Source organism: Vigna umbellata, chromosome 7 (assembly GCF_029865625.1).
Source record: "Vigna umbellata cultivar VRB3 chromosome 7, Vumbellata_1.0, whole genome shotgun sequence".
Lineage (NCBI taxonomy): Eukaryota > Viridiplantae > Streptophyta > Magnoliopsida > Fabales > Fabaceae > Vigna > Vigna umbellata.
The window spans coordinates 23,345,769-23,362,124 of NC_142171.1; the positions used below are offsets into that span (position 1 = coordinate 23,345,769).

Consider the following 16,356-nt stretch of genomic DNA (forward strand, 5'->3'; position numbering starts at 1 on the left):
AATGGGTAGGAGTTGGTAAGGCTTGGAAGGTGCTCTCGGTTTCTCTCCAGCAGCACTAGGGGAATTAGTTTTCTTTTTCTTTCTTTTAGATGCATGAAGCGGTAATGTGTTGGAGAAGTGATGTGCCACGGCTGGAAGGAAGAAGTGCAGTGGTGTCAAGGCTTGGAATGATTTTTGCACGCTGCTGAAGTTTCATGCGGAATGAAGCACATGGTTTATTTAATTTGCTTTGCTAGAATGAAGAGGTGATTAGATGGGGAGCTCACGGACCTAAAAGCTGCACGTTGGAAGAAGAGAAAGCACTTTTGTTTTGGAGAGCACACGGTTATGGATTGCATTGGTGCTTCCAGACCACTATACCACTTTATTTCTCTAGTTTAATAGATGCATGTTTTAATAGGATAATTGCAATTAATTCCTCCCTGCATTTAATTTGTTCAAGCATTTTTCTTGCATTAAAATATGATTCCATGCATTAAGTTTCTTTTTATGGTTGCTTCTATTTTCGGGTTGCATTTAATGATTCGTATGCAAGCTCATTTGGTTCATCTAATTCACCAATCAGTTTCATTATGCATTTATGCGCGTTGTCGATTTATGTGTTACAATTTAATTAGTTTACACATCTTACTTTAGGAATGTTGGTTTACTATTTTCAGTCACTTTAATCTGTTTATTGTCTTCGATTCACTATGTTGTCTATTCTGTTCGATTAATTTTATCTTCCGTCATTTTCAATTTCCTCACTTGTTTTAGAAACCGTTCGGTCTTCGTGTTTTATTAATTTATTTCAGCGTTTTTAATTATGTTTGGTTATTTTTAATTTCCAGTTTTAAATTTAGTTCATCCGCATTCACAAATTTTTCACAAAACCCCCCCACTGCGTGTTTGATCTGAGAGTGAACCCAAATTGGTCCTTGAGAGACGACCTAGGAGTCACTACCTAGTCTATACTGCATTCTTTTATGCACAACTTTTGTGGGAGGTGCGACCCTCTCATCAAAATGGCGCCGTTGCCGGGGACCAATGGTTCAATCTTAGGTCTTTTTGTTGTGTTTGTGTGTGTAGTGTTTTGTCTTGTGTTGTGATGTAATGTGATGTGATGTTCTGTTTTCTGTGTGCGTTTTGCATGTATAAATGTGTTGTGTTTTATTTGTTTCGTAATTTTTAGTATTTTTATTTTTCCATGTCTACTTATTCTGGTTTTGTGAATAGTGCTTATTCTGCCGATACTTATGATTCTCCTTCTGCATGGTACTCTAATTATTCTGCTGATTTCTATAAGGAGAACAATATTGCGCATCCTCTGGTGAGGGGCGTACATGATGATGTTGCCCAGTCTTTATCAGATTTTGAAAGCAAGTTGGAAGGAAAGATTGACTCTCTTGCGAAGTTGGTGACACAGTTCACTACCAACCAGAGATCTGCATCTCCATCTGCATTTGTTGCACGACTATGTGCTATTTGTCCTTCCAGTGACCACTATACAGATGCATGTCCTTCCTTGCAACACCATGCTGCCTTTGATGCACCTCAGGCTTATGCTACAAACATTTACAACAACAGGCAACAAAAACAGCAGCAACAACAACAGATGCAATTTTATGATGCTCCTGCTCAAATAGCTCCTCAGCCTTCTACTTCTGAGCCTACATTGCAGGAGTTGTTGGAGCAGATGACCATGCAGAACCTTCAGTTTCAGCAAGAGAACATGCAGTTCCAGCAAGAAATAGGAGCTGCCATTCAGAGTATGACTGATCAGATAGGGCAGATGGCCACTCAACTCACTGAGGAACAGTCTCAAGATTCAGAGTTACCATTTCAGACTGTTCAGATTCCAGATGATGATGATAGTGGCATCAACATAGAAGATGGGGAGAAGAGTCATGAGCTTATTGTTGCGCCATCTACTTTCCCATCATCCTATGTCCCTACCCTTGCACCTGAGGAGAGTGATGAATATTTTGAGGAGCAGGCAGAAATAAGCAGTAATCCTGAACCAGGTAGACCACCTTCATCTTCCCACACTTTAGCAATCTTCAAGGAAGAGGAGGTAAGCATACCTCAATTTGATTATGTTGATGATTATGTGGTTGAGAGGTATGCTGATGATTATATTGTTGTTGAGTCTGATTTTAATTTCCCCTCTATGCATGATGAGAACCAACTTTTGCTGTCGCATCCGAATGTTTATTCTCCATGCATTGAACATGAATCTGAGTCTGTAGTTGATATTGCTTGTGATTTTGAAATTGATTCATGTTCTGAGGATGTATCTGAGGTTCAGTATGATAATTTGGGTGTTATACCCCTGCATGTTATTTCTTTGGAACCACATTGCACTAACCCTATTGCAGGAGGTACAAATGAATTTGACCAACATGCACCCATGCTGGAAGACAAAGGTGCCAGCATTCACGAAAGTTTCAACATCAACAGGCACCTGCTGAACCTGCTCATCAACAATCCCTGCTTCTTAGATCCAGCTGTGGATGATATCTCCCTGCTAGATCAAATATGGAGGATGAAGCAGTTCTTCCTCAAAACTTCTTTGCTGGATCCATTGGTGGAAGACATCTCCCTACAAGTCCAAAATTGGCAACTGCCACCGTGATCAGGGGAGTTTTCTTTCTCTCTTCTCCCCCTTTCCCTACTTTTATTGCACTTGTCCATGATCTGTTGACTGTTATGATTTCTGATCTTATGCTTATGACACATTGAGGACACTGTGTAGTTTAAGTGTGGTCTATTGGGGGAGATTTTTAATTTTCTTCGTTAGTTTTTGTTTTCTTGGTTAAATTTTTTCTTTTCTAGGTTGTTTTTGTCGTGTCTTGTGTACAGTTTTACATGTTTCTCTTGATTTCTGGACTTTGTTTAGGTTGTAGATGTATCTTTCACTTCATTGATACCCTGACTTGTTTGAAATCCTTGCTTTTCTCTGCTTGAGAAGATGATTATAGATGTTTGAGAGGTTGATTTGATTGTGACATAAATTACCCTGTGTGAGATTTGAGCCACTTGATGTTCTTTCTTGTGTGTGATATGTCTCTTGATTGCTTGCACATATGCCTTGGCTTGACTCTTGTTGATAATTCTTGATTGATATGCATGTTTGGAAGTGATAAAGGCAGTTTTGTTTTTGAGCCTCTCTAGCCAAATAAGCCTACCGTGTTCTAAACCTTTGATAACCCTTTTTGAGCCTATACTTTCCTCATTTCTTTGTTTTGAAGCTCATACACTACCCCTAAGTGAAAAACCATGATTACCTTAACCTTAGGGAATTTTGGAGCTTTGGAAGTGTTTTGAGAACAAGTGTGGTCTCCTTGGGGATTCTTATGAGTTGGCTAGTTGGTTCCTCTTCTTGTTTTGTTTTTGTAAATATACGTGTATCTTGTCTTTTACAGTTTTGTTTTGAAAAAAAAAAAAAAAAAAAAAAAAAAGAGAGAGCAGAAAAAAAAATATGAAAAAAATGAAAAAAAAAATGTGTGAATAATGGAGTCAAGAAGAGGATTGAATTAGAGGTTTTGGGTGTGATTTGACTGTGTTTACACTTGTTCCCCATTGCTCCTCTATTTCTTTTGGTTTATAGCTTCTCATCCATATGTTATCCTCCCATGTCCTTGGCCCCATTACAACCATGAAAAGACCTTTTGATTTGAACATGCGTATGTGCTTGAGTGTTGATATTAGAGGCTTGCCAAGTCTACTTGTGATTGCTTTCTTGAGCGCATTGAGTGACATTGATTTACCTTAAACACTTGAGAGAAACACTGATTGTGTGCATTTGTGAGTTTCTGTTGCTTTTGATTCACCTCTTGAGCTGATTGATCATTTTACCATGTTTTGAATTGCTTGGATGATTTCATGAGTATCTGCTTTCTTTGATTTTGTGTTGGATATTGTCTACTTCCTTTCTTGGTCCAGATTCCTTGAGAACTGTGTAATTCTGTTTCTGTCATTGTTAGTCTTTGTTTTGTGTTTGCTGAGTTGTGTCATTTCCCTGGATGTCCTCTGAACTATTCCTTGATTTGCGTCTTGATTTTGCCCAGGAGTGCAAAAGACTAAGTGTGGTCTATTTTGATGAGTCAATATTTTCTCAATTTCACTTAGCTTATTGTACCGAATTTAATTAGGGAATTGTGCTTAATTGTCCAGTATTTTCCCATTTTTCCTAATTGTGCTTAATTTGATCAGAAATTCTTATTTTAATTAATTTGAATTATTTGAGCTAATTATTTGCATTATTAATTGTAGGGAAATTGTTGGATAAATTTTGGAACATTTGGAGGTCAAAAGAAAATGCCACATCAATCTACTTTAAACTAAAATGAGTGAGGAGGTGTGGATTTAAATTATGGGGTGCACACAGCAGCAAGCACCAAACACGGGTTGTATCCAGCAAAGATGGAGGTGCACACGGATGAAAAGAGCTGCTGCCACGTTTTAGCAGGTGTCACGGTCTTGGCTGGGTGCACACAACAGCTGTCATGGCCTACACCATTCAATTCTTCATTCAACACGGCCCATGGCAATTCAATTTTGATGTGGGTTTGGAAAAAGACGGCAAGCACGTCCAACTGGGGTGAACACGGAGATAAGAGGTCCATCACGCTCTCCATGCTGCACTCCACATCACGGTCCAGCTGCCAGCAAATTGAAAAGGTGCACTTGGGGAAATGAAAGGCTACGTCCAGCAGGCGGCCCAGCAGAAATGAAAGAGGGCAGCAAGCAAAGGAGCAGCACCCAGCTTGCACTTTTCCATCCAGCAACAGCACGCACAAGAGGTGGTCACGGAAGGAGTCCAACAAGCTTGGAGGGGTGCACACGGAAATTAAAGTTCCAGCAGAGAAGAAAGGAGCAGGCCTGGTAGGTGCACACGTAGTGGAGGAGGGCGTTCAGCAAATTCTTTGGCTGCCACGTCCAGCTTGGATTTTAGGGAGGTTGATCCAGCAAAGCATGTGGGCTGGTTCATGTATCACGGCAGCTGGTCTAGAAAGAAGAGTGGCACTCAGCAGCAGCAACTCACGTGCGGACAACATGTCCAAGAGGTGTATCCAGCGGAGCATGAAAGAAGGGTGCACACAGTAACTCTCGGTCCAGCAGAGCCAGCATGGAAGTGGTGTGACGGTGAGAAAAACGGGAGCCCAGCAGGGAGAAATCTAGGGTCTCGGCCTGCACACGAAAGAAAGAGGTCTAGCACGTTGAGGGAGAGGGTGTCTCGGCCTAGTGTGGTCCAGCCGTCACCTTGAATGAGGGCATCTTCTTCCACTTAAAAAGAGGCACATTTCATAAAAAGAGGGGGGGCTGTGGGACGTGCGTGGGAGCCGCCACTGGCCATTCTCTCAGCTTTATGTTTTTCTTAGGCTTGTGCTTGGTTTTTCTGGAAAAAATGTAAAAACTGGAAGGTGTATTCACGCTGTTACACTTTATAGAATGGAAGAACAATACTCTGGTTTTTCAGTTTTTATGTCTTTCATTTCTTGACTGGAACGTTGTTTTTGGATGATGAATCAAGAGCTAATTTTTACTTCTATTTGCTGACTTACTCATGGCCACTTTATTTTGAGAATGAAACAAGCTGGTAGGTGAAGTGTGTGGAAGCACACGGCCTTTTTCATTTTTTTTTTGCTGGAGAAGCTTTATGCTTGGAAGCAGGGAGGAAGTGATGATTCAGAGATGAAGAGCTTGTGCTGGGAAAGGGATTGGAGCAGTGACCGAGAGGGAGAGAATGGTGTGCACGGAGAATGGGTAGGAGTTGGTAAGGCTTGGAAGGTGCTCTCGGTTTCTCTCCAGCAGCACTAGGGGAATTAGTTTTCTTTTTCTTTCTTTTAGATGCATGAAGCGGTAATGTGTTGGAGAAGTGATGTGCCACGGCTGGAAGGAAGAAGTGCAGTGGTGTCAAGGCTTGGAATGATTTTTGCACGCTGCTGAAGTTTCATGCGGAATGAAGCACATGGTTTATTTAATTTGCTTTGCTAGAATGAAGAGGTGATTAGATGGGGAGCTCACGGACCTAAAAGCTGCACGTTGGAAGAAGAGAAAGCACTTTTGTTTTGGAGAGCACACGGTTATGGATTGCATTGGTGCTTCCAGACCACTATACCACTTTATTTCTCTAGTTTAATAGATGCATGTTTTAATAGGATAATTGCAATTAATTCCTCCCTGCATTTAATTTGTTCAAGCATTTTTCTTGCATTAAAATATGATTCCATGCATTAAGTTTCTTTTTATGGTTGCTTCTATTTTCGGGTTGCATTTAATGATTCGTATGCAAGCTCATTTGGTTCATCTAATTCACCAATCAGTTTCATTATGCATTTATGCGCGTTGTCGATTTATGTGTTACAATTTAATTAGTTTACACATCTTACTTTAGGAATGTTGGTTTACTATTTTCAGTCACTTTAATCTGTTTATTGTCTTCGATTCACTATGTTGTCTATTCTGTTCGATTAATTTTATCTTCCGTCATTTTCAATTTCCTCACTTGTTTTAGAAACCGTTCGGTCTTCGTGTTTTATTAATTTATTTCAGCGTTTTTAATTATGTTTGGTTATTTTTAATTTCCAGTTTAAATTTAGTTCATCCGCATTCACAAATTTTTCACAAAACCCCCCCACTGCGTGTTTGATCTGAGAGTGAACCCAAATTGGTCCTTGAGAGACGACCTAGGAGTCACTACCTAGTCTATACTGCATTCTTTTATGCACAACTTTTGTGGGAGGTGCGACCCTCTCATCAAAATGAAATATGCATCCCTCTACCACTATAGAGCACAGTACACTACCACAAAGGCAAGAAGAAGACAAAGATTTCTAAATAAAACCACACTCGAACCACAACTCTATCTTTCCCCAAACCTTCAGAATTAAGAATGGAAAATCATCTCTGGTAAAAGTCATGAGTGTGCACCCTCATTACTCCTATTAAGACGTTTTTTGTTCTCAAAACCTCTAGGTAGACACAATACTCTACTATCTAGACTTGGAGGAAATGATAAATTATACCATTTAGACTCAATTCTTCATAGAGGAGACATGACAGACCCACAACACACAGGTCATCCTAAGGACGAACTGCTCTAATACCAATGTAACATCCCATAATCTCACACTTGAAAATTCATAATTGATATATTGTAACATTACATTTACGGTAACATCCTGTAATCTCACACTTAAAAATTCATAGTTGATATATGTCTATACATATTTTAGACTCAGATTTCAACTACAAAATTATAGCTTGAGTTCTTCTACTTTATTCTTCTATCTTTCTCTTCATTGGCAGTGAGTCATACGCCATTTCTTCATCTGCTCCCGTATAACGAATTATACGATCACCGCACATTCCCAAACACAAACACAAACAAGTATAGTGAGCTAACATGCAACCAATCATTTATAAAACATGCATATTTACTTTGATGCACTCAACAAACCTCATATAATAATTATATGATACACACTCATACCATCATACAACAATCGCATCATAGATACTCATTCCACAATACCACAATTACTAATCGACACTCATCCCACAATACTTAATATACACTCATTCCACAATACTCAATAGACACTCGTTCCATAATACTCAAGGGACACCCTTTCCACAATACCCAATAGACACTTATCCCGATGATATGTTGATGAGCGGTCAACGGAAGGTTACGCACTTGTGATGCCTTCTTAGTCCTCAACACTATGTCCAAAACGGGCACATAGACCAGGACCTCTTGCCCCTCTTACCACATAATTCGTCCTTCTCAACTTGAGACTGGATGGCTATTAGAGTATCAGGATAACCTCCATGTATAGGACCCTCAAAATCAACATATACACGAATATCATAACATTACTGAATCTCTCCACGAGACTCATACCATACTCATATTCCTCAACTCACATTATACCCTTACAAAATCTCCCCATAATACTCATATCATGTTCAAACGCATAAATTCAAACCCAATATAATAATATACAATCATCACAGAAATGATACAAAATGAATATATCACAAAAATAAATTAGGAATACTAAAATATCACCATAAATGGTCATCGGAGAAGAATCAAATGTTTGACGAATCAAACTCACCATAAACGCCACTATATATGACTAGTCACAACTGACTGGATTTGACCAGGGCTGCTCTATGATCAGGGATGTACCAACTCCAGTTTTTAAGATTCCTCTATCCTACCATCACAATTATAATTCCACTACAAGAAAAATCGCGATTATATACGACCAAAATCCGTATATAATGTCCAAAATCCGTATAAAAAATCGTATTATATACGGATTATATACGGCCAAAAATCCGTATATAAAAAGACTGTAGATAACATTATATACGGATTATCCGTATATAAGTTACATACGGATAATCCGTATATAAGTTATGTACGGATAATCCGTATATAAGTTGCATACGGATAATCCGTATGTAAGTTACATACGGATAATCCGTATATAACTTACATACGGATAATCCGTATATAACTTACATACGGATAATCCGTAGATAACTTACATACGGATAATACGTATATAACTTACATACGGATTATCCGTATATAAGTTACATACGGATAATCCGTATGTAACCTATATACGGATGATCCGTACATAACCTATATACGGTTAAACATATTAATTCACTTGAATAGCATACTACTCATTCAAACAGACAATTTACAAGACCTGCCCATACCACACAGACAATTCACAAGAGCTGCACATTATATCCATTCACAAATTTGACAAATAAAATAAGTCTTAAAACCTACAAACAAGCATTTGACATTAATCATAATAAGAAAGTTTACATAATTGTTAATTATAATAAGTTCAAATAAGATGAAATAAGTTATTGAGGAAATAAGTTTGAGTCATAGATGCCCTACTTCTAAAAACATAACTAGTAATCTCCATAAACATTATCATCTTGTGGTTGATCTGTTGGTTGTTGTGGTTGCTGTGGTTGATCTGTTGGTTGCTGTGGTTGCTGTGGTTGCTGTGGTTGCTGTGGTTGCTGTGGTTGTGGTGGTTGTTGTGGTTGTTGTGGTTGAACATTAGTTTGTGGCTGATTTTGGGATTGAAAAAATTGTTGTGCAATTGCGACTGCAGGAGGCGGAAGGTACTGCATTATGACGCCAATAAAGCCTTGCAATTGAGAGTTCATCTGTCGAAGTTGGTCATCATGGGTTGATACTCGTGTGTGGAGGTTAGAAATGTCGTCTGCCATCGGTTGCTGAGAAGAAGATGCCTGTGTCTGTTGTATGTAACTATCAACACAATCATCTTGAGCACTGACATTTCCGATGCCGTATACGCGTCCCTTGTACCTTCCACCAGCAACGTCCAACCAACATTGGTTCCTCAATCTTTCCTCATCTGCAGGGTCTAGGGGAGAACATGCTGAAGCACCAACAGATGCTGTCTCAGATCTTATTTGAGAAAATTTTGCTTCAAACTCTTCCTGTTAAATGAATACATGATTATCGTTAAATAGATAGACCTAAGAATTACAACCTAATAAAGAATATAATGGAGTTAGTAGAAACTAACATGTGTCCGCCTAGACCTTTCATCGACAAATTGTCCTGTTGATGCTCGAATATGTGTCTGCTGAAATATTTCATCAACATGCACTGACCGACCAAGCTCCTGTGACTGAAAGCAAAGAAGATGTAAGTTTTTAACATGAAATATTTGTAAAGTTTATGACTAGAAATGTAAAAATAAATTTATATGTACCAGACGAATTGCATGCTCATGCACGCTAATGGATCCCCCAGTGTGCAAACAACCACCCTTATCAGATGTCCTGTTCTTTTTGGCCGTTTCACATTTTTGTCTATAAAGTGGCATGTTCCACTTCTCCAAAAGACCATTCCAAACAATATCCCCCATCCAATTAGGTTTTTTTCCTTCTGTTCTAGCCTTTTTAAACATCTCAGATAATCTATGAGATGCTTTGGTGTGGAAATTTTTTTTCACCTTTTCTTCATGGTTAGACCTCCATGAAACCTTCCTCTGTTGACAACAAAGATTAATATTGGATAAGATAATTGAGGACCTTAACATTTAAAATTAATTGTAGTACATAATGTAAATAAACACAAGTGTACCCTAAAACGCTCAAAGAAAACATCTCTTTGTGTCTGAGGTATATTTCCCCATGTCACCCATGGCTCATCAAACTGTTGCTTGATGGTGGTTGTGATTGCTTTGGATGCTGTTTTTGTTGGATAAAACCTATACCAAAATAAAAGTCAAATATTAGAATAATACAGTATATGCTTGGAACATTAAATTGATGTTTTCTTACCCTTCTCCAATAGGTGTAATGATTGGACGATTGTTGGAAACATCTTCGAAGTCATTGGCTGCTGAACTTGAGTGTGGAGGGTTATCCCCTATAGGAGGTGGTGATGGCATATTTGTGGAAGTTGTTGGGTTAGAACCAACATGGGGGGAGGGTGATCTCCATTGATCAGCAACAAATTGTTGTGGACTAGGTGTGAAGGCAGGAACTTCCAACGAAGGTGGAATTGATGGTGCAGTAGGTGTCAAACCAGGAACTTGTAATGGTGGTGGAACAAATCTAGCAGTGGAGGTAGAGGTAGGTGTAGATGGTTGACTACTTGAAGCATTTACATTATTGAAACGATTTAACAACTTCACCATATAAGATTTCTTCTTGCCCTTCTCCTTATCTGATTTTGCTAAAGGTGGAATAGGAGGGTCACAACCATCTGATGCCATATTCTTGAACAAAAAACAAAATTGTTAGGTCAATATATTTTTACAATTGAATGGAAAGGAAAAGTAAGAAAAGAACATGATGATGATGTTCTTGTTTGCCAATACTACACATCGAAGCAAAAGATAAGAATGCAAAACTTTAATCTACACAATACTACACATTGAGTGCAGGAAAATTCTGTAAATATTCTAGGACATTTTGAAGAAATTTTGTTTGCACACTGTGTTATTTACTTGGAAGGAGCTGCACTGTGTTGATTTAATTTGTGTGTTGAAATGGAAAATTTGATTTGGAACTCTTACACACTTCACGGCCAAGAGAAGTCCAAGGAAGTGCTGACTTTTATTTGCAGTGTTAGTAAGGGAAGTGAGCCACACTTATTGAAAATACACGTTGGGAAGTTATTCCCCTTGCCATGTCACGCATTTTGCAAAGAATAATGGAAGCATTGTTTTGGTTTTTAACATGTCCCGGTAGGAGTAGCTTGGAGGGACCTTATGGCTTTGACACTTTAGCAATTGAAGAAAGAAGGATGCCATCTTCTAAGAGAGAGGAATTCTCGGTCTTATTTGGCTAAAGATACACTAAAGAAAAGAAACACAAGGGACTACCACTAAAGCTCATGGAAAGGGTTTCATGCAACTCCTTTCTTTCTTTCAGAATTTTGTAAAAAGCATTTGAACCAATTGAGGGGACCACATTCCAAATGGTGGTCACGGTTTTCTGTGCAATAAACAATTCAATTTGGCAAATTTAAGGGAAGTGGAAGAAAGGGACCACCATGTTGTTCACGTAAGAGAAGCTCCAAATGAAAGAGCTGAATTTATTGAACGGTTCCCACACTTTTGAAAGGCTTATCACACTTTTTGGTTTCAATTAGTCTGAGAAAGCATAGACTCGAAAGTACTACTTATTGGAAGCTCAAGATTATTTTTTGAAGAATAACAGTAGCTAATATCCAAGGAAATGGAATGATGGTTGTAGCAAGAACAAGGTGAAGCATCCATTAAGAGAGTGTCCAACCATTGGAAGAAAAGAGAAGCCATGGATGAATGGAAAGGAGAAGGCACGTTGATGACAGCACACATAGCCACCTTCACGATCAGCAGGGAGAAGAAGTGATTCAAAAGCTGGAATGGTGCTACCATGAGTTGAAATAGAAGGTGTCACGGCCTTGTTGGAAGAAGACTCACGGCCTGCACCACAAAGCAAGCAAGCAAAGAAGTAAAGCTCCACGGTCTTGGTCCAGTTGAAGCTACAACGTGCAAAGTGGAGATGAGGAGAAGAAGTTGCTGTAAAGAAAGTTGATGAAGCAGCATGAAGGGTGTGCTACGGTTGATTGGAGAAGAGGATGGTGTCATGATTGAAGAGGAGGCCATGGTTGAAGCAAAATTCAGAAGAGGAAGAAGAGTGCAAACAAATTGAAGAAGAAGACAAGTGAGGGGCCCCACCTATTTTCCTACGTCCAAGGAATGGAAGAAAGTCTTCAAAGCTAGCTATTGAGACAAAAACGCAAAGTCTGCAACCTAGCAACCTAGGGGGTAGAGGACAAAACCTAACCGAAAACATGGAGGCATGAAGACTACCTACGGAGAATTTTTCTCCAGAGAAGTGGCTATAAATGAAGCAGGAGCAGAGACGAAAATTCAGCAGATTTTAGAAGTACATTTTAGTTAGTTAGTTTAGGATAGCAGACAGTCTGGGAAGAGGCTCTCGCCTCTTCCTCTTTGTTTCCCATTTTAAAACATTAAAATAATGTAGTGTTTTATTTCTGAAAGCATGTAATCTGTCACAGCAAATTGGCGCAGTTTGATCGGTTTGATTTTTATTCAGTGAGTAGTCAAACACAAAGGGTATCGAAATAACATGGAAATTGAAATTACATAAATGATTTCATCACTTCTTCTTTCTCCCCTCTAAAAGTATGGGTTTATGATCCCCCATGGGTACACCAACACATCGTAACTCTATTCACTACTAGAACTGTGAAATGAATCTTCATCCTCATCTGGACTTTGTCCCTCTTCGCTGCATTCTTCTTCCGATTCACTTGTTTCTTCATCCATATAGCCTTCAACTGATGGTACATTGTTGGGGTCTGATGAACCAATATTTTTCTCACTTCACTTAGTTTAATGTGCTAGAATTAGTCGGGGAATTATGCTTAAACGTCCGGTATTTTCCTGTTTTTCCTAATTGTGCTTAATTTGATCGGAAATTCTTATTTTAACTAATTTGAATTATCTGAGCTTATTGTTTTGCATTATTAATTATGGGAAAATTTTGGATAACTTTCTGGGACATTAGAAAGCTAAATGAGAAATGGAAATTGAGCCAATGCATCTTAGCCATTTTTATTTTCGCTGGCTGCCACGTGAATGTTGTGTCAACTTGTGTGTCTTCGTTTGAGTTCAATTCTTATCCGTTTTCCATGAAATTTTTTTTCATAGTTTCGTCTGGATGTCTATTTTAACATATAGTTTTTACTTTGTTCAAATTCATTCTGTGCTGTTCCCAGTATTTATTTTACTCTCATATGTCAGTCCAGTGATTACTGCTGTTTGTGTCAACTTGTGTGTCTTCGTTTGAGTTCAATTCTCATCCGTTTTCCATGCAATTTTTTTTCATAGTTTCGTCTGGATGTCTATTTTAACATATAGTTTTTACTTTGTTCAAATTCATTCTGTGCTGTTCCCAGTATTTATTTTACTCTCATATGTCAGTCCAGTGATTACTGCTGTTTGAGTGATTTCTAATCCGTTGCATTGTTTGCTTGCTGTTTAGTAATTGTGGTGGCTGGAATTGATCATTGGACAATGCTAAAACCTCCCAACACTCTTAAACAAGGCATACAACAGCTTGGCTTTATTGAATAGCAAAGAAAAAAAATAGCCACATGATCACGGCCCACATGGAAGGCTTTTGGATTTTAAAATTGGAATTGGTATCATGTGGAGTGTTCACGGCTGTCTCAAAATTGATTGGAAAATAATAGCATGGCCCCATGGACAACTCACGTTGGCACACACACCAAAACCTCACATATTTTGGAATCAAAGTTGGGACCACCACTTGGAAGCATGATTAATGAAGAGCATAAAGCTGCCACGTCTAGCACTTTTGGAGAGGAATACTTTGTTTCTAATTTTAATAGCAAAATTGGCAGCTCACGGGCTTCATCACACATCCAGCAATTGGAGCACCACGCGGTCCATCCTTCACGCAGCAGCAGAGAATCCACGTAGGTCAAGTAGCAAGGCAAGGAGCACGTTGGTGGAAGCAGCAAAAAGGGGGTGGTGCGTGAAGAAAAAAAAAAAACACATCCAGTAGCGTCCACGCTGGATTGTCCGAGAATGAAAGAGCAGAGTCCAGCACTTAAGTTCCAGAGAGTAGTGTAGGGCACGGGGGAGAGAGGTCTAGGAGTTACAGGAGAGAAAGAAGAGTCCAGCCGCCACCCTCACTGGGTTTGGCTTTGGCTGGGAACATAGTTTATTTGTATTGAATGTTTTTTTTTAATTTTCAATGGTAGAAACTATGCAACGCTGTTATGGTGATTAAGCAAAGAAGTTTTGATTTTTATTCCAACCTCATGCATTTAGTTTTTCCGTTCTAGATGATAATAGCATGCACTAGGTTTTCTTCCTTAGGACAATGCTTTAGTTTTGCTTCTTTGATTCTAGTTGCCATTTCATTTGAAAAGAAGTGAGTTTTTCTGGAAGATTGTTTTGGAGGGAGCCGCCACTCTCTCTCTCTCGGTTTTTATGTTTTTAAACTTGTGCCTGGAAGTTTCAGGGATGGAGAGCAGATTTTATTTTGTAATATTGAGATTGGAATTATTAGGATTAACTTTTATGTTTTTCGTTAACTGCAAGGTGCTGTGACGGTGAGAAGAGACATGGAGTTTCATTTAATTTTCATTTGAAAAGCACATCCAGTTTTCATTTTGCTAGAAGCCATTCCATGAATTAATTGCATTTCAATGTGTCGTGCACTTTGGCATTTAATGCATTTAAATTTGAATTGAAGTTTATTAGCTAAGTGTGTTTCTCTATTTCCACTGCAATGAGCATTTCGATTATCAGCTAACTTTGTTTCTTTTATTCCAGCGACTATGTGCGTTTCAATTGATTAACATAATGTTTCCTTGAATTTTTATTCCAAGTTACAAGATTGTGCATTTAATGTTTCAGTTCAAGTGTTACAATGTAATAGTTTTAGTTGTATTTGGATATTCATCTCTTGCATTGTTTAGTTTACTTTTCAATTCACTGTGATGTCTATTATTTCGGTTTAATGTTTCCGTTCACTATGTTGTTTATTCTATTCGGCTTCTTTATCTTCATGTAGTTTCAATTTCCTCACTTGCTTTAGATAACGTTAGGTATCAATGTAGAACCGTTCGGTCATCTGTAGGACCTTTCGATCTTCATGCTTTGTTCATTCATTTCCAATGTTTTCAAGTATGTTTGGCTGTACTTAATTTCCAATTTTAATTTAGTTCACTTATAATCACAAAAACACTTTCAAAACCCCCACTGCGTGTTTGACCTGAGACTTGAACCAAATTTGGTCCTTGAGAGACGACCTAGGAGTCATGTCCTAGCACTATACTACATTCTTTAATGTACAACTTTTGTTGGGAGGTGCGACCCTCTCATCAAAATGGCGCCGCTGCCGGGGACCAACGGTTTAGTCTTAGGTCTTTTGTTGTGTTAGTGTCTTTTGTTGTGTTAGTGTTGTGTTGTGTGATGTGTTTTAGGATGTTTAGTTAGTCTTGTTTGGGTTTACTTCTTTTATCGATTTTTGTGTTTTTAGAATTTTTATCATTTTTTTTTTAATTTTGTGCATTTAGTTGTTGTTTCTGGAAGTTTCAAATTATGTAAATAATGGTTTTCCCCCATATGTTATGTTTCTATATGTTTGGTTTAATCTTTGTTTGAAGTGGAAGTCCAGGTCTGAGACAGGTTTTGCACTACAATAGAGGAGATGACAGATTCTCAAGACTGGATATATGATCTGATCCAGAGTCTTCCCAAATTCCATGGGTTGGCACATGAAGATCCATACAGGCACCTCAAGGAGTTTTGTTTAGTGTGTTTGTCGATGAGGCCTCCTGGTGTTTCAAAGGAGACAGTGTTGATGAAAGTGTTTCCAATGTCCCTTCAAGGTGCAGCAAGAGACTGGTTCCTATACCAGTATCCTTTTGATAGTTGGCAGGAAACACAACAGAGATTCCTCCACAAGTTCTTTCCAACAGCAAAGGTAAGCAGCATTAGGAGGGAGATCACTACCATTGAGCAATTTCAAGAAGAAAGCCTGCCAGATTATTGGGAGAGGTTTAACAGGCTCTGCACAGCCTGTCCAAACCACCAAATTCCAGAGCATTTGCTCTTGATTTACTTTTATGAAGGGCTCTTGGACAATGAAAGGATATTAGTGGATGTAGCTGCTGGGGGATCTTTGATGGACACAACTCCAACAGAGGCAAAGAAGTTGCTCTGCAAGCTGGCGGGTCAAAATCCAAGTGAGGTAGTAAAGGAAAAACCTGAGCAGGTTTACTGTAAACTTGAA

General features: G+C 38.7%; 2 protein-coding genes across 2 annotated transcripts; one reads left to right on the forward strand and one right to left on the reverse strand.

Annotated features, from left to right (window-relative positions):
* Positions 1-1,138: 1,138 nt before the first annotated feature.
* Positions 1,139-5,249, forward strand: LOC148195482 (uncharacterized). Its single transcript, XM_088095219.1, has 4 exons — positions 1,139-1,775; positions 1,932-2,220; positions 4,561-4,866; positions 4,985-5,249. Exons 1-4 carry the CDS (start codon positions 1,187-1,189, stop codon positions 5,247-5,249), a joined length of 1,449 nt encoding a protein of 482 aa, XP_087951345.1. The 5' UTR covers positions 1,139-1,186.
* A 3,685-nt stretch (positions 5,250-8,934) lies between these two features.
* Positions 8,935-10,784, reverse strand: LOC148195483 (uncharacterized). The gene is made up of 5 exons (XM_088094010.1): positions 10,348-10,784; positions 10,148-10,274; positions 9,774-10,052; positions 9,585-9,689; positions 8,935-9,495 (listed from the first exon to the last, which is right to left on the reverse strand). Exons 1-5 carry the CDS (start codon positions 10,782-10,784, stop codon positions 8,935-8,937), a joined length of 1,509 nt encoding a protein of 502 aa, XP_087950136.1.
* Positions 10,785-16,356: the final 5,572 nt, after the last annotated feature.

Coding starts and splice junctions, on each gene's coding strand:
- LOC148195482 (XM_088095219.1), top strand. CDS start 1,187: ATGTCTACTTATTCTGGTTTTGTGAATAGTGCTTATTCTGCCGATACT. Junction 2,221..4,560: donor TGCATTGAACATGAATCTGA/GTCTGTAGTTGA, acceptor GTTTGGAAAAAG/ACGGCAAGCACGTCCAACTG. Junction 4,867..4,984: donor AGAAGAAAGGAGCAGGCCTG/GTAGGTGCACAC, acceptor GTATCACGGCAG/CTGGTCTAGAAAGAAGAGTG.
- LOC148195483 (XM_088094010.1), bottom strand. CDS start 10,784: ATGGCATCAGATGGTTGTGACCCTCCTATTCCACCTTTAGCAAAATCA. Junction 10,275..10,347: donor ATTACACCTATTGGAGAAGG/GTAAGAAAACAT, acceptor ATTTTGGTATAG/GTTTTATCCAACAAAAACAG. Junction 9,496..9,584: donor AAAGGTCTAGGCGGACACAT/GTTAGTTTCTAC, acceptor TTCATTTAACAG/GAAGAGTTTGAAGCAAAATT.